The sequence below is a fragment of the Thunnus albacares genome, chromosome 16, assembly GCF_914725855.1.
Source record: "Thunnus albacares chromosome 16, fThuAlb1.1, whole genome shotgun sequence".
Lineage (NCBI taxonomy): Eukaryota > Metazoa > Chordata > Actinopteri > Scombriformes > Scombridae > Thunnus > Thunnus albacares.
In genome coordinates, this window is record NC_058121.1 from 6,247,225 (window position 1) to 6,274,449 (window position 27,225).

Sequence of the window (27,225 nt, forward strand, 5' to 3'; positions counted from 1 at the left end):
CAGACACAAAATATTACCCCGAGTAGAGTTTTATATACATCTTAAAACATGTCTGGAGCTGATCTTTAACTTTATTTGGTCCATATTTTATCATAGTTGCTTTCTAAACTCAAAAAATGCAGATACAACTCTCAGCCACTTTCATGTAGTGTACTGCTGAATGTCGACGTGTCGTTGCTCATGACACACAAAGCTGCACAAAATGTACAACAGTGATTTAACTGTTGGCCTGATCTTTGTCTGAGGTGTCCTGTTTCTATTTAACTGGCAGACACCTGCCAGTTAGATAGAAACAAATATTTTCCTTTGCCATGGCACAGCGTTAACATGATGTCATTAGTCAAAGGAGCCTCATGTAATTTTTTTACTTCTGCATGAGCATGTCAAGTGTATTGTTTTTGTAAGTGTCTGTTAAGAGTGTGATCTGTTCAGACTGGTGTCAGATATTGATATCAATCTGACCACAAAATGAGCAGAAAATTTTGGGCTTGCATGTACCCAACAAAAAAAAAAAAAAAATTGGATCTCAGAAGTGATTTGTATTTAAGCACAGTGTGTCTGCAGCCAATGTGTCTGGCTTTCCTCGAGATGTATTGTACAGTATGTCACTCCTCACGCTGTGTCCTTACATCATCTACTGTAAAGACAACAGGCAGCAGGCCAGCGGAAAGACAGGGGTGGAAAACTGCAGAAATGGGTGCACAGTATCCACCCCACACCCCTCAGGACTCCCAGCACGAGCTCCAGGCTGCAGGCCAACTAACTCCTCCAAGTTTGTCGTATTTAGGTCACACACACACACCTCATGCTCCTATACTAAGTCTATATACACTGATTTACATTGTTCCAGTCCTCATGCCAGCAGTGTTTTAAATTAGACCAATAGTCAAAGGCCCAAGCAGAGGCCTGAACTGGTGGGAGGAGAAATGGTTGCGCAGAGAAAAAGCTTCAGAGGTGAGTCAAGGTAGTGAGAGTCAGACGGTGAATGACAGGAAAGTAGGTGATTTGTCTTCACAATAAAAGCATTTAATATAAAATCTCCATTCGTTTCTTATTTTATGCATTTCATTTAAATCGGTCTTTATCCGTTTCTTTAACTCTTACACTGCCTTCTGTGCCACTGCAGGATGTGGATTTCCCTCCTGATGATCAATAAAGTCTTATTTACAGATCAAGTCTTATTGACAGATACCTAGGTGATTGGTGACTTATCTTTAATTTCAAAGAAACTAATTCTTAAAGGCAGTTAACATTATTTTCTAATTGAAGCTCCCAACTTTGAACACTTTTCAAGTTGTCCATGTTCATAGAAACCCAAGTAAGTGTGCATTTCCACAAAACACCCATTTATAAAATCTTTAATGATCACAAAACTAGCAATCACAACATATTCATAAAATACAATTTAACAGGATATTAATTCAAGTCAACTGCTCCCTAAATAAATGTACTTAAATCAATAAAATACATTTAAGGTCATTTCGAAATAGTGCTGTTTCTCTAAAATGTCCTGCTAACTATTTATGTATCTATGAGCTCTACACAGCTTGGTCAAATATCTTAAAAAAGAACATAGAACAGGAATAATCATCAAAAATGTTTATTTCATGTGTTTATTGTGCAATAATGTCATTATCTGATTTTTTAAACTTAAATATCAATATAGTGTTGCAGATGGAAATTAGCTGATTGCTAAATCTGGCATAAATCATCTCTTCTCATTTTGAGATTAATGTTGTTGTGCATGGTCCTTGTTTAACAAAAACTGAAAAAAGTATTGGAAAATGAGGGAAAAGCTAGAAATGTTGAATAATGGTCAAACTACAACTTCCAAGGTCAAGAATCAATTTTTATGCTCCAATGTATTGATCAGTTCTACAATAGCTATGTACTCAAAGTAACTGATACCATTTTATAGGAGAACAGTGCTGGCAAACAAATGTGTGTCTACCTCAGCTCGTCAGTGAGTTTTTTATTTTCAAAGTGCACGCCGGAAATGTCGTGGTTGCTCGTGCTCACTTGACGTGGCCCAGCTTTATGACAATTAATATTGGGAGCGACCTCACGCGGCCTTTACCGGACGGCCTCTCAAAAACGGCGTAAAATCCCGGCGGGGGTGTGCGCGGGGCGGGCAGCCGGTGAGAGACACGTGTCTGAGTGTGTAGCGGCGATAAGCTTTACTGGGTCAGGTAAAAAACACACACGGGGGCGCGTTTCAGACCGAATGCACTCGTTAACCCCGACAGGCGCGTGCCCGTCGGCCCGCTCGCTCCGCTCGCTCTCGGCGGAGGCGACGGTTCCGCGCGCTGATGTGTCCGTATGCATCTGGTGGGTGAGAGGACGGAGCGCTCCGGTTTAACGTTACCTGCTCGGTACGCTGGGAGTGGGTGCACGCTCTACCGGACAACGTTAACATACAGTCGTTATATAGGCTGCCCGGTTGCCGTGATTTTCCTCCCACCGTACAAAAAGAACTGAAGTTCACTCGCACCGACCCACTCCGTTTCACGCGCACATCATCTGCTAAAACGGAACCAACGGTTTAGGCTGCGGAGCGCGCGAGCGATGACTTCAGGAGATGACTACTGACGCTAACTTAACGGCTGTAACGGGTGCCGGTGTGCGTTCACGAGCCAAAATGTAATGTTTATATTTACCGTGTCGTCCGTCCCTCAGGCACCCGGACCCTGACGGTCGTCGCTCTCTCTCCTCTCGTTCACTCTCTCTCTCTCTCACTCTCTCTCTCACTCTCTCTCTCTCTCTCTCCCTCTCCCTCCTCGCGCTCTACCGGGTCTTCTCTCTCCGTTGCTGGGTCGCGCTCCCCCGCCTGTTTCTCTCTCTCTCTCTCTCTCTCTCTCTCTCTCTCTCTCTCTCTCGCTCTCTCTCTTTCTCTCCCTCAAACCGGCCTGCTCTCTCTGTCACGAGCCGCAGAGGCTGCTGCACCGGAGAGAAAGTTTCCGCGCGGTCCTAGAGACTAGAGACTATCTGCAAGCTGAAACGCGCGTGCGTGCACGTGCACACACACAGAAGACAGGTGTACTCAAACTGTACAGACTAGCAGCTACAGCAGCGTCCATACAGTCAACAGAGCGACTAAGTTCAGGTGTGATTTCCAAAAATTAAGAGTATTTGACAGCAGGTGTAATGACATCATTAAGACTGTTTTATATTTCCTTCCTTTACAGGTTGTTGATTCTGCACCAACCAATGTGACACCACATTTACTGAGAAAGCTGAACCCTCATTTAGTCTTATATATTTTTAATCTGATTTCTGAGCATTTTTCTTTTTATAAAATAGTAGACCAGTGGTGGAAAGTAACTAAGCACTTTTACTCAGGTACATCTTTTAAGTACTTGTACTTTACTTGAGTATTTCCATTTGATGCTACTTCATACTTCCACTCCACCATATTTCAGAGGGAAATATTGTAGTTTCTACTCCACTACATTTATTTTGACAGCTTTAGTTACTTTTCAGATGAAGTTTTGACACAATGGATAATATAACAAGCTTTTAAAATACAACACATTGTTAAAGACGAAACCAGTGGTTTCCAAACTTTTTGGCTTTTGACGTCTTACATAAAGCAGTGTGTAGTCGGGGTCACATTTCAGATGTCTATGAGTTGTTAACAGCTCCACCAAATAGTGATTTTTTTCCTCTAAACTTCTCACATGGTTTCATTTCAATAAATGTTCAAATGATCCAATATTTCACCACAAATCAAAAATTAGAGAAAAAGTCCAAAAACTGAAAAGAGTTATGTATCAGAACTTTGTTTTTTCTTCTTTTCTCTCCCATTAATCATCTCACGACCCCTCAGATTTATGTGGTGACCCTTTGGAGGGACCCGACCCCTAGGTTAGGAACCACTGGACTAAAGTAGCTAACTGTATATAAAGTAGCTGAAACACTGATGCTTCAGTACTAATAATCTAATGATGTCATATATAATAATATATCAGTCAGAGGGGCCAAATCACTACTTTTACTGCAATACTTGAACTACATCAAGCTGATAATACTTTTGTACTTCTACTGTAGTAGGATTTTTCATGCAGGACTTTTTTACACATTACTGTAGTGCTGTATTGGTACTTTTACCTGAGTAAAGGATCTGAACACTTTTCCACCACTGGCAATAACATGCAACAGAGGACCCAGGCTGGACTTGAACTGGGGACATTGTGGTCACATGTTTTTTTTGTTGTTGTTTTTTAACCTTTATTTATTCAGGGGAGTTTCTCTGAGAGCAATGCTCTCTTTTTCAGGAACGCCCTGATCACATAAGCACATTCACACATTCATACCTCGAAGCTGCCCAGTATAACCACAGTCTGATCTGCTGGCCACTGGAGCAGTTGAGGTTAAGGGCCTTGCTCAAGGGCTCCTCAGTGGTGGTAATGAGGGAGGGGCAAGCGCTGCACACCTGCCGCTTTCCCCACCCAGATTCATTCTGCTGGTCTGGGGGATTGAACTGGCAACCCTCTGGTTACAGGCTCATGTCTCTAACCTTTAGGCCACCACTGCCCACTTTGCCACCTTAAACCTCTCGGGCTCTGAGGCAACTGCCCTGAGCTCCCAGGCCCTGATCTTACCTAATCTTACAACCACATCTTGTAGAAGGGCCCAAAGTTGAAATGGGTACAGTACATTTTTTGCACCAGAGCCCCATTGAGGGTTAATTCAGCTCTGACTAGGATGTCCCCCAAGAGCTCATAATTTTAAAGGATAGTTTCACAAATTTTCTGTCTGTCTTCAAACAATAGTAAGCTGTCCATCTAAACACTGAAAAAGGGTTTTGCTTATTGTGAATCCACAACCCTCATTTACTGCAAAAATGTATTTTCAAACTGTACCTGAAGTTAATATGAGACTTCAGCAATCAGAGTTAATCAAATCAACTGGATATCTTCCAAAGTTATAGTCTTTTTGGTACAAAATTCCCTCTTTGTGTTTTACTGGACAGTGTTTCCTATTGAGTTGCAGAAGGAGGAATTTGGTAATAAAAAAGGGTGTAACTTTGGAAGATATCCAGTTGATTTGGTCTAGTTTTAAAGGGGACATATCATGTACACTCCCAGGTCTATAATATATATTCTGGGGCTCTACTGGGGTATTTTTGCATGATTTACAGTTTTAAAATAAACTGCTTATTTATCTTATATTGGCTCTTCATGCAGCCCCTCAGTTCAGCCTCTGTCTGAAACAGGCTGCTCCTGTCTCTTTAAGGCCCCCCTCCTGATGAGCCCTCTCCATTCTGATTGGCCAGCTCCACCAGAGGCTACATAAACAAACTATAGCAGTAGGATTTCACATCTTTTTCTTGTTCTTTATTGAAATAGAAACTTCTCAAATATATCCGAACATGTTCAAGCCCAAATCTGATTTGAAATTTGCAATTCAATTCAGTTCAATTTTATTTATATAGCGCCAAATCACAACAAAAGTCATCTCAGGGCACTTTTCACATGGAGCAGGTCTAGACTGTACTCTTTAATTTACAGAGAGAGAGACCCAACAATTCCCCCATGAGCAAGCACTTGGTGACAGCGGTAAGGAAAGACTCCCCTTTAACGGGAAGAAACCTCAAGCAGAACCCGGCTCTAGGTGGGCGGCCATCTGCTTTGACCAGTTGGGTTGAGAGAGCAATTGGGCAACTGGACAACGTGAACAACCTTAGCAACAAAGTCTACGAAACAGACGGCTGTGGGCATGTGTGAACAGTCTGACATTAGTTCGATGAGGAAGTAGAGATAACATTGCAAACGAAGCATTCAGAGCAGGCTGAAGCCCTGGCTTTTGACTTGCAGGGAGCATTTTTATACAGATTCACCTCAAGTTTTTGACTCTTAACCATGTTTAACACGGACATAAGTCGTGTTTCCATTAACCTATTTTCATGCGCATTTTGAAGTATCGCATTGAAAAAGCTTAATGGAAATGCCAAATTCGTAAAAAACCCCCTCAATTTCGGAAACACATTTGTCGAACAAATAATGACGTTGAAAACTTTTAATTCACATGACTGATCAGCTGTTTCCAGCTACAGCTAACCTGGTGTCGTGTAAAGGTACACCTATTGTTTTAAATGGCCAAACGTGCACTAAAAGTGTTATGAGGTCCGTCAAACTGCCTCAACATCCCTACTCCGACCTTGTTTCGATTTTGGAGTGTCAAATGAGGACCCAACGACCAAAGCTGAAAAAGAGAGAGATAGCACCAGCGAGCGAGAGAGAGAGAGACAGCACGGCAGTGGTCAAGCGAGGAGAGCGAGCAGTAGAACATAGCAGTGAATGAGAGAAATAAAACATTATTTTCTGATTATTTCACGGCGGTTACATTCTAAAACACAAATAACCATCAAACATTCAACAGATGATTTACTGTGGAAACAGATGCTCTTAGTTCAATTTTCCTCTGCATTTCTCCTTTTCATTCATTCATTACATACAACTAAAATAGCCGTAAATACAAGGAACAACAGGACAAATTTGTATTGGTTCTGTGGTGTTGGCATTTTAAATCTGATGCCTGCAGTGCACCATAGGAGCATCAAATGACGCACATCAAATGAGGCGCGTCAATTATCGCTTTCAGTGCATTTGGGCCTTAATAATCCATCATACTGTAGCAGTATTATATAAAACACACATTGCTCATGCTCATTTTTGACCCAGGTGTATGTCTGGGCATGCTCATAATGATTGGAAAGGGTAATATGACTTCATTGTAACAATATACAGTATGTTTTATGTCAGTGTGTAACTGCCTAAAGGCAAACTGTATCTATCTGCTAGAGGTCCAAATCTAAGCTTAACATTACTGTCACCGAGCAAACATCTTTAAATACTATTTAAATTTTGACTGTCCACCAATAATTAGAATTTGAACCCAACTTTTATGGTTGTACAGCTCATTGGCTTCGCTTTAGAGGATTAAAATGAAACAGGATGATTTGGTTTCTTCTGTGCAATTCTGTTTAGTTTTCTTTTAGGTTGTGTCTCTCCATCTACAACGCACAGGTGAATGAAACATGTTTACCTGTTTGGTGGAGTCATTTCTTCTCTCTTACATTTCTCCACACGTTCTTCAACAGGTGAAGTTGAAGCCTGCTGCGGCATGTTGAAGCCTGCTCTCTTAACTTCCGTGAGAAAGGTGTTTTAAGAACCATGGGAAAAGCAGTAAATGTTGAATGAGCAGATGACGCAGACTGAGGGAGAAGTGTGGAAATCATAACGAGTGATTTACAGCAGTATAAGTGGACACACAAGAAGTTTTCCGACTTAAAAGGAACCAAATAAAATGGATAATGTGTTAAAAATCTGGGAATCAAGAGGACTACAAATATATCAACAAATTGGAAGCTTTATGAACCAAATTTGATTTTGCACAATGGAATTTTTATAAATATTTACAACTCCAATACTATATCAAAATTTTTCAAAAAAGAGAAGGCAACCAATAAAAAGTTTTATGATCTTTCTGATTTTTAACAGCAGGCGATGGATGAAAATAGTAGTGTGAGTTCATTTTTACTCCAACTGTCGATCAAGACTTCAAACTGAATTTTCATCAGATTATAACTGCTTGATTTTTTACAATTGGTGCTCTAGAAGAAAAGGTTAAACTCAGTTTGACCTCTGAGAAGAAAAAAACATTACTATACAGGGTCATAACTGCACTGGGTGGTGTGTATGTGGTGGGTGGGGGGTTATTTATAGCACTCAGTGAGGTCACGAACAACAGACAACCTCAATAACCTTTATTCAGTCTATAGTCTGCACCCCCACCTTGCATACACAGTCATGACCTCTGAACGAAGCTCATGGGAAAAGTGAGAACTACTCATCCATACTAATGAGGACACTAAATCAGGGAGAAAGTTGAAAAGTCTTAACATGGAAGAAAATTTGGGTGTATTTTTGAAGTCAATGCTGCTGGTGTTTATTTTTAGAAAATGGGTTATTATGACCCAAACTCTGGATCACGGGAAGATGGGGAAAAAAAGTATCTCCCCAGATTATTCTGATAATTTTTTTCTTTGTCAGGCTTCTGCCCTTGTAATACCCATTCATTCCTAACAATCCTAACATGTTTGGATTTTGTAGGCTGGTAGGTTATAGCTTAAAAATAGGTGACAAGTTGTTTAGATGAGGCACTTTTTCACAACTATCCTAAAACCTTACACTCATTGTTTAGTCTAGTGGTGGAAGAAGTGTTTCAACACTTTACTTAAATAAAAGTAGCAATATCACAATGTAAAATAATCTGTTAGAAATTCAAGTCCAGTATTTAAAATCGTATGAGTGAAAGTATTACCAGAAAAAGTAATGTCAAGTTTCAAAAGTAAGTATGTTTCATTGATTTGTTACAAGTGGTGCATTAAAAGCAGTTCTAATGTTGTAGCTGGTCAAAGTTGAGCAAATTCTAACTATTTATTAGTCTGGTAGTTTAAAGCAAGACAGTAATGTAACTTTTTAAAGAATAAATAAAACAATCCTCCTAGAAATGAAACGTTGAATTCATGAGCAATAAAACAATCCATTGCTGAGCTCAATACATTCCTTATTTGGTCTGGTATGACCAGCATCTTATGTTATATAAGGTCACAGATTAAAGATTCTACGGAAAATTACAGAAAGTTCAGTGTTTGATTATCCTTTAACTACCACTTGAGACCACATTGTTCAGCAAAGGTTACATAGTCACACTGAAGTCAATAATAATCCTTCATATTTTATAAAGTGTTCATATACAGTACCAGGCAAAGGTTTGGAAACACACTTCCCATTCCCTTGAATGAGAAAGTGTGTCTAAACTTTTGATTGGTGCTGTATTTTGTGCGTAAAAGCCTCCATGGTTCACCTACACAGGTGTTTTCATTTACTATGCCTAATTAGACCTCTTCTCAGGACTATGTGGGCATGTTCAAACATTAGCATCTCCCTCACCCTTCTCTTGGTTTTGTTTTGCCTGTTAAACATGAACAGAGATGCACAACTGGGACTTTTAGTCCCTAGCTTAGTTCCCTCTGGTTCCTGAAACTGGGCTTTAGAGTGGGACAACTTTCCCTGCTATCATTCCTGACATCATCAAACTATGTACCCTGGGGTACATAGTTTGGTACAACTTACACCTGACTAGGTCTTATCAGCCAGAGTAATTGAAAACACCTGTGTGGGTGTGCAAAGCCTGCAAAGTAACTAGTGACAATAGCTGTCAAATAAATGTAGTGGAGTCAAATAATTCCTTCTGAAATGTAGAGAAGTATAAAGCATAAAGTGCATAACATGAGCATACTTACATGTGCATTAACCTTTTTTTTGCCACTTAGGGGCACAGGAAACTTGTGGTATCATCAACTTCTAAGTTAATATGTTTAACTTGTTAGAAAGCAGTTGCTTATTTACACATTCAGCAGTTACAGAGCAACATAATCACTCATTTGGAGTCATGTTTCTGTCCATCGGGTGAATGTAAGTCCAATATTCACTCTCTTAGCTCTGTTTTTGCTCTCTACCAACTCCTGAGGGAAATATCTGGCTCTTTAGCTGCTAAATGCTCCACTATGTTCACCAGCTAGTCTCTAACTGTGTCTGTTAGCTGTTCTGAGCTGAGCAGGTAGTGTACACTAGGTTTTTAGAGCTTTTTCTCTGAAAACAGCTGCCTGCTGCAGCCAAAAAAATGCTCTGTAAGAGCACTGAGAGTGAACCAAAAGAGTAAAGTTGCAGCCGAACAGCTAAACAATGAGCTGGAACTCGCTATAAAGCTCCATAAAGCCGAGGGGAGCTGCAGTCAAAATTATACTGAAGTTCGGTACTTGAGTAAAATTACATTTCATCACTGGTTTAGTCATGCCCTCATTTTCCATGTGCTGCACATCTCAGATTTTTAAGCCCCTAGTTTATCTTTCTGCTGGGATTCTGGTGTTGAAATTTCTGCAATATTGTGGAATTTAGAAAAGCTGTACTCCAGACAAGCAAAGTCAAGGACATTTACAAATGGGTCACTTTCCAGGAATATAGCAGAGTGTAGTTTTCCAACTTGTTTCACATTATTTATTGCATCAGAATGCTTGTGGCCAGACTGTACAGCAAAACAAACTTTGAAGGAACCAGAAAAACCAAGAGGGAATAAAATGTTGAAGTCATGGAAGAGTTATGACATACTGTAGTAGAGGAAAGACATGGAAAAACTATTGAGTTATACATTACATACCCCTGTGATTATGTTGCTGCCCAGTTTTTTGTGTCCTGGCGGTTAAGACCAACAGTCACAGAGACAGATTAAACTCTTGAGTTTGACGTTAAATATTATTTATTGCAGATGTAACACAAATCAACACTTTTCACTCACACCGTCAGCTCCGGCAGGTTCAGAGCTGAAGGTGCTTTACATATTCATGTCAGGACATGTCTGTCCTGTCAGTCTTGATTTCTGAAAATGTGGGCTCATTTATTTATTAAATCATTCATACTGCCAGTCAGTCATTCAGTGGACTGAAAATGTGTTAATCAGTCACAAGCAGTCAGTCAAACATTGAGGAGAGCTGTCGATATCTGAAGGGAAAAAAAAAAAAACTGATCTAGAAATGTACAACACAGTAAAGTACAGCTTCCTATGAGCACATACCAAAACCCTGACAATGTTGAAATACATATTATTGATAAAAAATATCTCAGAGCTGTTACATTAAAAAGATCAATCTAATCTATCACAAGCTCAGTAAGTCACTTTGGTTTATGCTTGATTTGCACACAGATGTCAGTCTGAAGATTTTTGGGGTGCAGGGTGCAGTTTGGGTGGCTAAAATTTGACCACAATAGCCACATCAAATTCCACAATCCCATGCATTTTACAGTTTGAGTACAGTAAAATTCATTCAGTTTTTGCATAGACAATTTTCAGTGACTGGCAGTTGGAGGACTTTCAAGGCTTGAATGGAGGATAAACTCTCCTGGTTGAATCATCATCAGTTTAAAAAAAAAAAAGGGATAGAAATATCTGGTTCTTGAGGCCAAAGGTACAAGGCTGTATGTAAAAAATGTGAGGAGAGATGTCAACTACAACTCCCAGGGAACATTGTAGTGACAGACATCCAATCACAGAGCTGAAAATTTCAGTTTAATTCTTTCTAATGGCAGGAGTCAAATTTAGATGTTTGGATGTGTAGTGATTTGTTTCTGATTATAACAGGGAGGCATATTGAATGACTCTGATTAACACCTCTGGCTGGGTTCATCTCAACTGCTGAGGCTCATGGGTAATGTAGTATCAAAACTGAGATATTCTCCATACCAAGCAGACTATAAAGAATGTAATTTCTCTGACACAACAATAAAATGTTTACAACTGATTGTTCTATAATTCGTCCAATAAAAACCAATGAAGTTGTTGAGGTTGTTATTAAAGGATCATTTCACCCAAATTAGGAAACAAACAGATTTTTAGGCACTATTTCTTCAATAAAAAGTAGTTCCAGTACAAACTGTTCACTGTGTGATCGGTGGATTATCCAGAGTGGAAGGGACAGTGTTTCTGGAAACAGATGTTTCTGTTATTGTTCTTTTGAAAAGTTTTATTTCTGTGAATGCCACAAACAAATAATTTGCCTTGTGACTCCTCAAAGTGAAGCACTTGAGACCTTTCATCACAGGTGACAGCTTGAATGTAGACATGAGTTGTAAGCAATTTAATATCAAGATTTTTTTTAACTCCTGAAGAGGTGAAAGTATCCCATATTTCACAAGAAAAAGAAAAAATAGAGAAACAAACATTATTTTTATAACTGATTTTATCATATCTGTTCAATCATCTTGTGACCCCTCAGATTTAAAGACAGGTTGGGAACCACTGCTCTAGAGGAAAGTGAGAGAAGTTTTTGTAATTTAGGTGAACTGACCCTTTAAAAGAAAATGTTTAAATGTGAGTATTATTGAGGGATAAATACTTCCAAAACACACTTTACTGTTGAAGAAAATAGTTTCATATTCTCACTTTTTTTACACACACATACACACACACACACAGCGCAGTAATCAGATATGTCCTCTTTGACTGTAGTCCCACTGCAGTACCAGGAAACACAGAGACCGGGACAACCTGAGCTGCTATCATACTGGCGCTAATCTCATCCAGGTTTTAGACACCAGGGGCCTCATTTAGAACCACTATGTATGCACAAAACAGGACTTGAAAGATACATGCATCACTTCCCATGAAACAGTTGGGATTTATAAAAACAAACTTGATGGGAGAATTTGCACACCTGTATCAAAACTCTGACCCATGTGTAAGAACACTTTGGAGACAGGGAATACTGGCCACCCAGATGGTGAGGTGGTGAATTGAAGCCAGACTGTATAATGATTCCTCTCCCACATTTAATTTCACTTGATATCAAACTTTAATTATAGATCCACTTTATCATAAACATTCAAGCTAGCGGTGTCACTTGCACTTGTAGTGAACCATAACTATTCCATAAGCACCTTTCAATTTTAAAAGATATAAGCCAACTCAAATCTTAACCCATTACATCTGTGATTTATTATTGAACTATTCATGAAATATTGAGCGTAATGCACTGTCTCACCATCACATTCCCAACCGCTATAGCACAGAGGAGAGGGCTGGACTGTATGGTGCTCACATCCGTGGTCAGTTGTGGAGCAGCACAGCTGCTGAAATGCCAGGATGATGCCAGAATGTCGCAGGAGACAAGATTCAGGAAAATCTGGCTTGCCTTTCCCCAATATTAAGCGTGAATATAGTGATTCCTTTTCACCTCAACCACAATAACTAACTGATGAAATTATTATCATCAGTTGTAGAAATACAAGATGACATCAAAATAACTTTAAAGAATTGCAGAACAGAGCGCTAATAGATTTTTAATAATATCTTTTAATACTGTGCATATATCACCAAATATGATTTCATTTTTCATGTAGTTTTTGTGTGTAAAATTGCTGCAGTGAACAAGACTGTGCTGTCAGACTGGAGACATGGCGGTGGCTGTCACACACACTCTGCCTTCTCCAGTCACCTCTAGCACATCTTCACCACCTGCACTCATATATGGGCTGTATAAATTAGAGAAATATCTGTATGCTGGATTTTGGAGTAAATATAAATGAATACAGTGTTTATTGTATGTTGGATATCGAGTGTGTGGTCTCATCAGTCATGTATTTGTCTATATACAGTAGATGCTAAACAAACACCAAGCAGTGAGCTTCGGTGTCCCCGTGCCTCCACTAGTCCACACACTGACATTGTGCAGCAATGCGCTTCTTGGCATCTACCTCCATGTCTGACCACTTTGTTTAATTTCGGGAATTGTTTAGTTTATTGCACGGACTGCATTAACAGCCGCTGCAGCCATCAGCCTCTCAGACTTTCTTCTGTTACTGCTGCCGTTCTCCACAGGAACGATGCGTTGCCTACATCAATATTCATGAAGGCTTTTGCATTGACCATTTATGGTTTACTGTGGGAGTGAAAGGGGTGGGATATGAGGTTCGTCCACGTGCGCACATTTTCAAGATGATTGTGATTTATAAATGGAAACATGCTTGCGTTGATGCGTGCACGGTTTTATAAATCTGATTATTTTTTGGCGCACGTCATTTTCATTTTTTTGTGTACACGTCCACTTTTGGTATGGATCCTACACACTCTTTTATAAATGAGGCCCCTGGACTGGGATTAGGACTTCAACTTTCCACTCTGCATCCCGAAGGAGTCCCGAAGCGGGGAGGGAGGGGGGCAGGGCTTGATACAGCAGGAAATGTCCCATTAAAGCTTATCGTCTCAGCAGGGCCTGACCACACTCACGTACACATAAATGCTCAAACCAAATGAATAAATGGCAAAAATCAAATCAAAGCAAAACAATAAATACTAAGCACACAGTGCCGAAACTTAAAACGTTGCAACTCTCTTCTTGTCTTTTTAACATCTGACCCTCTTGTTTTTCCTTCACTTTTTCTCTCCACTCCGATAACATCCAGTATCTCCATCTTGAAACTTTCCTGCACTTTTATGTTTCACAAAATTCCTTAAAAAAAAAAAAACATCTTTCTGTCTCTTCACAATGTCCCTCTCACTTGCTCGACCCTCTCGCACCTCGAAACGCAGAGCACACACACGCTACAGTACAAATCAGTAGGCTTCAGATTCCTTGTTTAGCTATGCACGATCAAATCAAAACAAAAGTAAAACCACAGTGACAAGACAAACACAGAATCACAGCTATACATCAGTAGGGACCCAGCGGTCATTTGGTGTCCAGCATCGTGATTGGTTGATTGACAGTGGAGCTCCTAATCCCCACTGGTTAACGATGAATATAAGAAGTTACACTTTAATCCCAGCAGGGTCAGTCTTCTTTGGCCGTGATGAAACATCACTCTGCCTGAGGAGAGAGAGACAGCTCAGTAAGACTACTAACCCTTCAGAAGATTTTATATTCATGTCGTATGGAATTAAAGGAATAGTCTGAACTAACTGAAAAAAACTAAAAAATGTACTTGACACATCAGGTAACAAGTGCAATCTCATTCATTAATGTGAAATGATATTATTCTAAGTCCTTCACTAAGATTTTATTATTATCACGTGGTTAAAAAGGGGGGATTACATGATATCACTTACTGTTTTTGTTTGTCCTGCCATCATTTTAACCTGCTAAAGAGAGAAACAAAGTTTTGTTAACAGTTAGCAGAGGTGCTACAGCTTTCTGCCAGGAACTGTAATAAGAACCAGACCAGTTTTTAGCATAGAAACATGAAACAAGACTGTATTTGGCAGGTGCTACACAACTTGACTGACTCCGGAGAGGAGATTCAATTGTTGAAAAGCCTGAACATGAGTATTTTTTTCTATAAGTTTAAAGACTTAACTATATTGAACATGCGGGGCTGAACCTTGGCCTCCTGTCTGGCTGTTCAGGGGTCGGCGGGTTAGTAGTGCAGGTTAGTATTCTAATGAGGTTTTAGTCTGAGCCTGGGGAGCAGACCAGGAAGTAGTTTCATCACTTCTTCTCTGCAGGCGGTCCTCTCGTAAAGAGGAGGGGCTCCATAAAGCACGGCTAATGAGATGGCATGTTAATGAAGCTTGCTACAATAACGACGAGAGCACCTGGAGAATAAGTAGAGTTGTATAGAGGCTGTGCACGCGGTCAGACATTAACAGTAAGACAAGCAGGAAAAGCCGCAAGTACAAGTGCATTAAGTCTTGGCAGAATAGCAGATGATGTTATCCAGAGCGACTTTTAATGTGTGCTGAAGTAAAATAAGATTCAGTTTCCTGCACTTTCTTGTTCCCTTATCAAATGTGATTTTGTGTTTTCAAAATCGGAAGTTGATTTCAGCTATTAAAAGCTTACCGGTTCTCACCAGCATTTGAAGCACATAAAAAAGTTCTTGTGGGGCAAAAGTTCTTTGTTTTTGCAGTTTTATTTTTTTTTTATTACTTGTTATAAAAAAAAAATGTTATCTTCTTGTTATTTTACTGTTTGCTGTTAGTCTTACTTTTGCATTTGTGGCTCCAACCCTGTGAAATCTCTCCCTGTACAAATACGGTCAGCAGTCTCTGTAGAAGCTATCTTTTTAAATTGGCTTTTGTGTCTTCTTGAGTTGTTTGTTTGATTGTATTTTTTATTCTTATTTTTATTTATTTATATATTATTTTATTTCATTCTAACTTGTGGCACATGTTTTTACACTATGTATGTTTTTATGGTCTTATTTTCAACTCTTGTTCCTGTGAAGCACTTTGTGAATTTAATTTTTTGTGAAAGGTGCTATACTAATTATTATTATTATTATTATTATTATTATTATTATTATTATTATTATTATTATTATTATTACATGATAAGGTAACAATTAAACATACTCATAAGAACAAGCACTAGTTATAGATGTCTTAATTCAGTTATACTGATATCAATCTTCAAAAATCCATATCAGTGAACCCCAAAGGCTTTAAAATGATTGTGTTAATGTGAGGTGTCAGCAAAATAAATGGAGAAAGGCAAGAGCAAGTGCATGGAGTAGGGAGAAGATCATAACTCTCTCCTTAAAAGAGATTAATTTACCTCTGTCCTTCCCGTTCAGCAATCTCTCCTCCTCCTCCCGACCATCATCTAGTCCCAAAGGAAGGTAAAAAGTCAACATATGAATGCAGGCCAGACTTAATTTCACTTTTTCTTAAGACATATTATTTGGTTTTATAAAATAAAGACGAAAAAACAACTTTTGACCCGTTTCATTTATACGGTATGTGTGTGTGTGTGTGTGTGTTTTTGTGTATACCAGAGTGAAGCTCTTTGACCAGTGAGGACACAGTGTTGGTGATGGAGTCAGCTGCTACCAGAAGGTCGTTCCTCAGGTTTCTTCTTGGGCCTAGAGTAGAGAGATGAAAAAACCAAAAACAAACAAATTTTCTAAAAAAGATATTATCCAGTGTTACACATTGTGGTATGAAGATTCAACCGACATTAACTAACTGTTCTGTGGTAACCATTGACTCCATATATTGATTTTTGAGTTCTTGTGAGGCATTATCATTTACTTTATCTCAATTCTCTCATCTCATGTCCAGTGACGTAATGTGAATTGGAAAAACAATACAATTCAAGTGATCAAGTAAAATACCTTTAAAACACTTTTGAGGTAATATCCTCTCTTTCTTACACATATTTTTTTTTCAAAAGCAAATCTAAAATAAACAGAACTCATTAAAAACCCATACAATTATTTTAAAAAGCTGGGGGAAAGCTGTTATAGGATTTGGGGGGCTCATTACATTCCTCTTGACAAATAGACCACTTCCTAACTGTTGCCTCTTGTGAAGTGGTTTACATTTTAAACCCAACACAGGTCTTTATAATCCACCAGAGACTGAATAAATGTATGCAGTAAACACTGCTGGGACTGCAAAGCAATAATCATATAAAAAACAATAATAAGTAATTATACAGAACATTTTTAGCATGCTGAAATGCAGTGGATTAACATATAAACCTTTTGTGGACCAAGACTAAATCCTACCGGAAAATCTCTCGTGTGTCTTTGAAATGGATGAAAAAAGACTAGATCTCTGTGTGTAAAACCTGTAATTACAGTAAACGAAAGTTTATCATGCTATATCCCTATCTTACCTTGAGCAAAGGCCTCTTGTACATCACCACCCACCCCGGCGAGGGAGTCTTGAGGGGGGTACATGTGCATCTGGGGAGATGCGGCGCCTACTGAGCGGACGGTTGATGGGCTGGGTCGAGAAGGAGAGGCATGAGAAGAGCCAGCCGCCTGTGCCTAAGAGATGGATTTGTGAATGTTATATATTGCTTATGACCTACAATAACCTCTTATTTTATTCTACAATAATTAACAGCTGACATCATCTCCACAATGTTGAAAAGGTTCTGGTGACTGCTGGAAAAAGGTAACTCCAATTATTGATCCAAAATATTTTGGTTTCACTTAAAAAAACAAAGCAGTTTCTACATTGCTTGAAAAAATGACTTATTCTGAGATTGCACATTTCTGCATGACATTAGGGCTGAACGTAATTGGGGGATAAACTTACTGCCTGTCGCTGTTCCTCATCCTACAGGGCCACAACATGGGCAGTCGGAAAGAAACAGGGAGGAAAAGGATGGAAAAGAAGAGGTCAGATACAGTCGGAGCTAGAAAAGGTGAAATTATAAAAGGAGGAAACAGCAGAGGGGAAAGTGAAGTGTGTTACTGCGAGGACTGATAGTGTGCAGAAGGAGAGAGGAGGTGTCGAGAAAGAAGGGAAACCTGCCCTCTACACCATGCTGAGGACTATCGTTGTCGGTTTGTGTGTGTGTGTGTGTGTGTGTGTGTGTGTGTGTGTGTGTGTGTCACCTTGAGCAGCTTCATCAGCCCTTCCAGCTGTACCATCAGTTCCCTCCTGCTCTCTTGCAGAGACGACATCCTCTGCTCCAGCTCATCTTTCCTCTGTCTGCAACGCACACCAAACCTCCATTACTGTCACATTAGAAATTATCAGACGGCAAGAATAAAGGAACAGAGGATTCACAAAGGACAGAAAGTCTAATTAAAGTAATATGAAATAATATGAACTCAAAAATGTACTAGAATACAGAAAGAGAACTGGACAACAAGGCCCAGTTACACATCTCATACACATGTCACATCATATGTCTAGGTATAGACAGTATGCATCTATTATTGGCAGATCAGAAATCTGTAAAGTGGTTTTCCTGTGCTAAATGTGAATGTAGGTATGCCCTTCAGTCTAGGCTGTATGGTCTGAGGCTAATGAATGGATTGGACAAAGCTGGGAAACTGCCAAAACTCCTCTCTTCCTCCTACACTTATGGCCTGATTAGCGAAATAAGAGAATGATGTTACTCAAGCAGGTTTTGAAGCACAGTATCATCCTTAAAAGACTCCAAAGGGAGCAAGTAGCAGAGGCCTAGTTGAGAGCTTTGCCAGCAAAAAATGAAACCCTAGAGCAGTCAGATGTAAACCTGGATTGCTGCGGATCAAAGAATGAGGGAACACTAGGTCAGACATTCTTGACTCTTTCCTGGGTTATCGTTTGTTTCAGTGTTGGAAAAGGAGACTCGGTGGAGAGCCAGCTGACCGAAACATGAGAGCACCAGGCTGAGACAGACCAAAAAACCTTGAAACTTTGAAACCTTGAAAACATAATCAATACTGACACATACTGGTTCTCCGATGACAGAAGCACTATGCACTGAATACTGTGTAAATGCTCCAGACCTATAAGGCTTTCCAAGTATTTCAGAGATACAAACTAGATCCAAACTGCAACCGAAAACCACCACCGCAGCAAAAGAGACAAACAAAAATATGAGATAGGTGTTTACAATCTGTTTCCCAAGCAGTATGCGGTCTGGATGGGAGTTTAAAGTGGGGATACAACTCCTCTCTTTCCTGCTTGGCTTCCTTTCACATGGTAGGACAAATGAGCAAATAAACAAATAGAACAAGAGTCTGAGTCATAGAATCATACACGACAATTTCAGATTTGAGTCATTACAATATGAAGTAAAGCTTCAACAATGGTGAGAGCAAAAATTTAGGTGTTGCCTTGTTTCTGTACCAAAAAACACTTAACTCTATAAAGAGGATCCAAACTGGCCGAGACATCCTGTGCGTAGACGTACCTACGAAATCACTTGCTGGTAATTTCTCTTACGCACATACACACAAATACAGGGTGGAAATGTCATATGAGGGTGTGGTGGTGATGAGAGAGATTCCTATGATTACCAGTTGCAAGATGTTGCCAACTCCACATAACAATATTACTGATAATAACTAAATTATGCAGCAGATGAAAGTATCTGCTAATGAGATGTAAAGAAGGAAGGAAGAGTTGTTTCAAGTTAAGTGTTAATGTGCATTTATCAAATTAACATAAAAAAAAGAGTGTAGTGTCCCTAAATTATGGGCATTAAGTGATGTGGGTCATTAATATTATTGTACATATTATTTAACCCACCCCAAGTCAGGTAATATGAGAGAATTCAGAAAAACGCAAGAGTCTAGAGATGATCTAAAATTTATAATTAAGTAAATATATAAAATTTCAAATATTCTCACCAGACCATTTACCAAAAACTAAGCTGTAAATACTGTCATTTGCAAAAACTTAAAGCCACTATGTGTAGAATTTGAACATTTTTGACTTGGGGGCGCCCCCAAGTGGTTGTATCCAAGAAGACACTGTAGCAGACAGCCATGTATCCTGCTACCACCAGTATGGCTGCAACAGTTTTCATCAAGATTTCCATCACAACATCTGAATGCAGCTATAACTACATAGAATATACACAGAATGGCTTTAAAGCTGTTAAGTGTGGCACTTTAAAACATCATCATTACTGCAACTGCCCTAACCTTCTATAATTACAGTGTTCAAATGAGATCATGGTGGATAATTTGGTAGCAGAATTGTTACTGCTCTATATCAATACCACATAAACAGCATTGCTTCCAAATGCCCCTCCTCTTACTTGGGAGTTTTTGTTTTTACTGAAAAGCATAAACATGTTGGAACTGATTTTTACGTTGGCTTTTCACAAAATCCACCATCTGTCACTGCCATCTGCCATAAAGCACTCTCCCTCCGTACTGAAAAGCAACACAGCAGGTTTCCCGCCAAATCTGACGCTGTGGCGCATAATGCTGAAATGTCATGAAGAGGCTGACAAACTTAAAACTATGTTGCTGCATCATTTCTGTGGGTGTGACTCATGAGGGCTTGGTCCAAACCTCTAGTGAAAACAAAGAAACAACTAACAGTCTTTATGTGCTTTTAGACTGTATGTGGGTTTCAGAGCAGCTCCTGGGCAGCCTGAACTCTGGCTGAGTCTGTGTTTACCTGAGCAGACGAAGCTCAGCCAGCAGAGTTGGGTTGGTGCTGCCCTTCTCCGGGCTGGGCTGGCACGCTGCGTCATGTTCTACACGGAGACGTTTGATCTCTGCCAAGATCTCTCTGAGAAATGAAAAACATACTGGTCAGCTAAGGCTGGGGAAGCATAACATGACTGAACACATAACAGTTCTGCAGGGGTTTGCAGATTTTTTGAGGAAAAAAAAAAAAAACACTTGGAAAGTTTAATTTAGAGAATATAAACCTTACAAGCTGTCGCATTTGAAAAGCAGATTCTCAAACACATGCATACAACTATAACGTAGACGCATAGATAAGCAGAAAAATTCAACATATGGACAAGGCACTTTTAGTGAGAAGGGAAATACTTTCCTGTCAGCAAAAGTTACTGGGGTGTAGAATTTAGAGGCTTCCAAGTTGTTTACCTCAACATTTTTACTTTTCCGCATTGTACGAGTATCAAGTAATATAGTATAACTTTGTAAACACTAAAACATTAACTCTTTGCATAATTACTAAAAGGGCAGATAATTAAAATAAATATCTCATAAATAACTCATCCACTGTTCACAAATTTCTACCTGTTTTTACACTCCAGCTGAGCAATGAGCTCCCTCTTCTGTTTGTTCACATCAAAGTTGATGCTCCGGTTAGGTATCACCTGAAACACACACACACACACACACACACACACACACATTAGGCTAGGTCACTGATTGTTTTATTATTTAATGCCCAAAAGAAGAAAAGCTCCTCTTAAGATCTGAGAGAGAACACTAACCAATTGTCTATCATTATATTTGCGGTTTACAGTGTGTGAGAAAATGAGGTGTTTTCAACTCACTCCTGTGCCGTCAGTCTCTGCCAGTCGGTTGGCGTAACGTGCGATCAGTTTGTGCTCCTCGTCTTGCCTGCTGGGAGTGTCCATGCTATTAATAGAGGGAGTAGGAAAATCAGAAACTGACAGCAAGCAATATGGACTAATTATGATTTATATGGCTATTTTAGAAATGTTCCAATCTTTCCATTATTTATAACCTGTTAGAAGTTTTCTGGTGTTGTACAAATATTCACATTTAAATGTATCAAATGTTCCCTTGTAACTACTGGAGGAGACAAATAGGAGCCTATACTATAACTGGGAACAGGTTCCTGCATGTGCTGGAAAAACGAAACAAAACAAAAAAACATGAACGCAGCCAGCAGCGATAGAAAATGTTGCCACTATTTCATCAGAGGTAGAGGAACAACCTCACATAAACAAAAAATGAAACACTTATTATTTGAGGGGTAGAAATGATTTCAGCAGTGATATGAAAAGTGAAATCTAATGGAATGTAAATGTGCAATTAAAGGTGCAAAAATGACACAGAGCCTCACTGGATGTCAGCAAACAACTATTTGCTGTGTAAAGATACAGTGGAGTAATGGCGACCTGAGCAGTGAACAAAGTCACACTCCCTCTGTGTGTGTTGTTATCTGAGCTTGTCTGTTCTTTGTTTTGGTAGCCACACCGGCCGCGCGTGCATGTTGGTGCATGTGCGCATGCATGTTAGTGCATGTGAGCATGCATGTTAGTGCATGTGAGTCCCTCCGTGTCCTCCACGTCCGTTTCCAAGATGGCAGCCACGTTACAAACTTTCTCAAATTACAGCTAAACAGTCCACTAAAATATATTTCTAACAGAATCTTGATCCATATTTGATCAGTACTGCTGAATCTGACAGTTTGATCTGAATCTTGTGAGTTGTTGGCTTTCTTTTTTTTCCCTCCAACTTTATTGTGCAAGCAACACACGTTAGTTTTGGTGTGAGATGTTGGTGCTATAGTGCGAAATCTAGTGGCTGAATGTTGTGTATTGCAACTTTAAATGTAATTTTTCCATATGATTACCTTCAGCAAGGACTAAAGTGACCCAATAATCTCGATTTAGAGAACAAATGTTTCCTTTAATTTGTGGTTTGGTGTTTAAAAATGTACTAGACTGCCGACATACAGATGTCACTTCAGTCGTCAATCATTATACCAGCTGACCCCTTAGCTACTCTTATAGGCTTTGAGAGGTTTTCCATGAATGATATTGATAGAGTTAGGGAATGGAATATTTCCACCATTTTTGGTGGGGGAAGTTTTTCCTCATCCAAATTGAAGGTCTAAGGATGGCGGATGTTTTATTGCTGTATGGATTGTAAAGCCCCCTGAGGCCAATTTGTGACTTCTGATATTTGGTTATACAAATAAAATTATTCATCAAAAATGCATAAAAAAATTACATTACTTGACTTAATTAAACTAAAAGAATACTGGACACAGCAATTAAATTAAAGTAACAGTTGGAATGCATCCTAACTGTAACACTTGCTACTGAGTGTAAATGAGTGTAAATGTTGCCCAAGGAGCTGATTGTGAACAGAAATGGAGATAGAGAAGACAACCCAACCTGCTACCACACGGCCTGGAAAGTTTAGTTTATCATATTATAAAATATATTTCTGTGTAAGATTTTGCTCTTCATTGTAAGAGATTAAATTGGCCCTTACTCTGACTCAGCTAAAGCCTTACTGTACTGCACCTTACATCCTCCCTCTGATTCCCTTATGTAACCACCCCCCTGCTGCTTCCCTCCACCTCTCTCACCGTGGGCTGCTCTGGAGGCGATTCACATAAGCAGCGATCAGAGCGTGTTCCTCGTTCATACGCTGAGCCGCTGCCAAACTGGATGACCGAAAAACACACACACACATACAAAAAAAAAAAACAACGACAGACAGACAGGAAATAAACAAACAGCATCACACACAATAATAATGACGCCAGCAATCACGCCAACAGCTTTACTTCACACACTGATAAGCCATGCATTTTTGATGATTATGTGTAATTGAGTATGATGTAAATTTGTCAATACAGCACCGTTTCTGCATATCTACCTTGTGATTTTACATTTTTCAGATCATCATATATTCTCATTTGCTATACAGTTTACTGTATCATGTATATCTTAACATATTTAATTTCATTTTTCAGTCATTGTTTTCATACAATACAAAGTCATTTCTCTCATGTTTCCATGACTTTTTGCATGTCTCAGCACATTGTATTGCTGGTATTTTGCACACCCTGCATGCTGCCTATTTTTTGGTTTATTATGTTATGTAATACATTGGTAAATATCACTTATCAGACTTTGTCAGGGATAGACTGATAAGGTCTTGGACTTATTTGCATTATTGCCCCTGGTGTTTTCACAGACCACTTAACTTTTATCAAGATCAAGATGGCATTCAATGTCTGACTTATGTAGAAATATTAGAGGATAGGAACTAAAAACTGGAAAATGTAATCATATAAGCAAACAATAACTTTTTTTTAAGGAGCACACAAGGTTTTTAAATGTGCATATTTTCTGCTGAAGCTATACATAGTTTGTTTTCAAATGTCTTTTGTTTAATACGACCTCCTTTTCTCGGTTCACAATTTTCTTTACCTCATCTTGTTACTCTTTGCTACCACAGACACCAACATTTTATTTTTATCAAATCTAATCAGAGAGAGGAAGTTGGTAATTGGTTTAAAGTAAAGTTAATGCAGAAGCAACAAAGACATTAAGCAAGCTATTACAAAGCCCATCTACGTTGACTCACTGCCCATGTAACCGGTGGCGCTGAGCTACAGAAAACTTGTAATCAGACAGAAAACAACAACAAACACAAAACTGGCATTTTTCAACACTTATTGTCAGTCTTTACCTCTTGGATGACTCTGGCACTGATGCAGACAGCAACATGGCCTCACTGGTGTTTCCAATAGGTTGAGAGGGGCTGCACACACACACACGCACACACACACACACACACACAAATAATGATTCAGACACCATATGATCAACTGTGCAAACACCTAGTAAGGGTAACAACATAAAATCATTAAAACACAAAGGCCTGGCTATCAGAAAACACACATTTTCACACTCACGTACTCACACAGTCTCACATGCTTTTGAGTGCATTCATGCAATAGTGAATTGAACGGGTCTGAGCAAACACAGACAGGGCAAAGATCACAAGAGGGAGAAAAAGAAAGAGAGAAAGAAAGAGAGAGAGAAAAAGACTGAATGAAGTGGGGAAACTAAAAAAAGACAGAAATTCAGAAAAATACAAGCTCGGAGGAAAAACAATCTGATGTAGCCTCACTGTAAGCATACTCACATCTGTGCTAAGTGCAGTTCCTGTGTGCTAATACAAGCCTAATGCTTGGAGGTCTGTAATGACTCAGTATGCCAATGTTTGGAAAATCAAACACTGAGGGGGTGGAGCCACCAAAATGGTTGGCTGTAGAGCTGGAACTTTTTTTTTTTTTCATCTGCACTTTCTGTGTACATGTAATTCTGCAGGTTAGAACCAAAGAGGCATAAAATAGGGCAAGAGTCTGCTACTGGGTAGTTTCATGGTGTGTAATATTTCACCTTCTGTAATGAACACCAACCTTTTCCCTGTTAGATATTGACAGCTACTACAAAGCCAGCGCCAGTTCCTGACTGAACACTAACTAGTATCTTATGCAGCATTAACATTGTATATGCACTTACATTAATTAAGCAAAAATGCTTCTCAAATGTGATGATTTAATGCTTTTCATTGTCATACATGATAGCAAACTGAATATGTTTGAGTTTTGGACTGTTGGTTGAACAAAACCAAACATCTGAAGACATTATCTTTCACTCTAGCAAATGGCAAAAATGATGTGTCATGTTACACTGTTCTTACAGTGGAATTGTATTGTGATTATAATATCAAAAATAACTAAATACTGTTGTCTAAATTAATGATTTTTCATTTTGCATAAATCTACCATGTTGTAATATGTATCCAAATGTGCGAACAAATATTGTTATTAATATAATGTTATTAATATAATCCTTATTAATTCTACTTTTCATTTACATGAGAGAAAATGTGCCATTTCATTATTCAAAGGTTACACAGGCTTGATTTAACTGTACCAATCCTAAGCGACTCTTGCATCAATTATCTGAGATTTATTATCATGTGTGTGTGAGTGTTGTGAGGTCTTACACTATGTTGGCGAGGTTAAGGGTCCTCTCAGGTTCTTCTGGGTAGATTGGGTGGGAGGGTTCCCTGGACGATACGCAGCCCAGAGTCCTGCTCAGGGCTCGGCCCAGCTTAGTCGCCGGCGACTTCTAAACACAGACGAACAGATGTCAGGTCAGTGTTCAGAAAACTGAGTGACTTTTTTACTTTTTAATCCAGAAATGTTCCTAAGCGATGTTTACTGCATTGAAATGTGTACCACTGAACTCCACAGATGAAATTGCTCATCTTTCCGAATAAATATCTATAAACTCCTATTCAGGTGTTATCACTGTGTCTCTGAGGTTTAGGTCTTAGTTACATTTGTAGAACACTTGCTGTGTCACTCTACGTCATGTCCTCTACAGTATTAAACCATTTTAACTGACTTAAAATTGATTTTGGTAGGGTTTTTTTGTCTTTCTGTGAAGTCCTTTCAAACACACTTGTGATGAACTATTTTAATAAAATACAAATTTAAACTCAACTCAACAGTTGGCTGAGTCAAGTCAAGTTCATGCCTGACTTCAGACGGAAATTTTCCTGTACATTTTATCTCAGGTGAATAAATTACTTTGTCACATTTACATTAAGTTAAAACTATTTATGTTTACACAACTATGATCACATTCTAGCTTCAGTTTCTGATTTTGCAGAGAACTCAGGTGCCTGTAGCACACCTCATCAAAGCAAATCATTTAGATAAGCAGGTGTTAACAGTGAAAATTAGCACTAGTATACTGAAGTGAGGGAGGTAAACAGAGAATGAAATGTAGCCTAAAACTGAATCCTGTAGGAAACGATATGTTAATTCTGCTGAGGATTACTATGGTGGGTTTCCCGACATGAGAAGATTATGTTGGATAGGCAGGAGCTGAACTTCTAAAGAGTTTTATCCCTGAAACTGAAACATTAATAAGACAAATTATGCCAAGGCTTTGCAATGAATAATTCAACAACTCTGTTTCCATGTATTAATACATAATTTCTTCATTGAAAACATTTTCCCCTTCAGGCTAGTGCAACTTTTTTTGGAATATTGTCAGTTCATGGGATCGTGACACTTCCATTCAGATTTTGAAAGTCTGTGTATCATAATTACCAAAACATCATATTTGAATAATCTACAATCTACAGAAGCCCTGTCTGAGTGTATCAAGTGAAACTTGTAAGTTTGGGACACGCTGTGGTGATCTGTGATGACTTAACACACAAATACACACACACACACTCGGTTGTGTGTCCATCGCTTCAGAGGACATTACACTGACTTATGTTTATTTCCTGGAGACTTACCTTAACTTAGTCTAAAAGTCTTTACCCAGAAATATAATGATTTATGTTATGGGGACTTGAGTAAGTACAAGTACACACACACACACACACACACACACACACAGTGCCCCCTGGTGTGATGATGAGTAGTCACACACTTGTGACTCACCCACGACGAGTGCTCCTTCATCTGATGCTGATTGCTGTGAGAGCCGCTGACGTTGCCACGCCAGAAGCAATTTTGGCAGAGCTGGTAACCACGGCAACGGAGGCAGCGATAGCGGAAGCCCGTCATACCGTTGCCACGACAGTATGAGCATGTTACGGGATGATAGACTGAGAGAGAAAGAAGAAAGACAGAATCTGTCATTGATAGTTGAGTTGATCAAGAGAAGATCATAGATGTGTAAAACATAAACTTTATTTT

General features: G+C 39.2%; 2 protein-coding genes across 14 annotated transcripts in view; both read right to left on the reverse strand.

Moving 5' to 3' along the window:
• The window catches only part of LOC122999541 (DNA (cytosine-5)-methyltransferase 3A-like), a 62,958-nt gene extending 60,063 nt beyond the window's left edge, over positions 1–2,895 (reverse strand). For 5 of the 6 annotated variants that reach the window (XM_044376513.1, XM_044376511.1, XM_044376508.1 and 2 more), the window contains exon 1: positions 2,658–2,895. The gene's annotated coding sequence lies outside the window, so the exon portion shown is untranslated. The remainder of the gene's footprint in view (positions 1–2,657) is intronic. The other variant, XM_044376510.1, reaches the window with a different exon arrangement.
• An 8,684-nt stretch (positions 2,896–11,579) lies between these two features.
• Positions 11,580–27,225, reverse strand: part of LOC122999624 (dystrobrevin beta-like) — a 33,166-nt gene continuing 17,520 nt past the window's right edge. For 3 of the 8 annotated variants that reach the window (XM_044376683.1, XM_044376680.1, XM_044376682.1), the window contains 14 exons: positions 26,968–27,134; positions 25,509–25,633; positions 24,180–24,251; positions 23,068–23,145; positions 21,275–21,359; positions 21,012–21,091; positions 20,419–20,532; positions 17,907–18,003; positions 17,605–17,625; positions 17,177–17,330; positions 16,329–16,418; positions 16,112–16,159; positions 14,665–14,697; positions 11,580–14,421 (listed from right to left, as the gene is read on the reverse strand). In XM_044376683.1, the coding sequence (XP_044232618.1) occupies positions 14,690–14,697; positions 16,112–16,159; positions 16,329–16,418; positions 17,177–17,330; positions 17,605–17,625; positions 17,907–18,003; positions 20,419–20,532; positions 21,012–21,091; positions 21,275–21,359; positions 23,068–23,145; positions 24,180–24,251; positions 25,509–25,633; positions 26,968–27,134 (1,139 nt within the window). In that variant the 3' untranslated portion in view covers positions 11,580–14,421; positions 14,665–14,689. Of the gene's footprint in view, positions 14,426–14,664; positions 14,698–16,111; positions 16,160–16,328; positions 16,419–17,176; positions 17,331–17,604; positions 17,626–17,906; positions 18,004–20,418; positions 20,533–21,011; positions 21,092–21,274; positions 21,360–23,067; positions 23,146–24,179; positions 24,252–25,508; positions 25,634–26,967; positions 27,135–27,225 lie in introns of all 8 variants that reach the window. The other 5 variants (XM_044376685.1, XM_044376686.1, XM_044376681.1 and 2 more) reach the window with 5 other exon arrangements.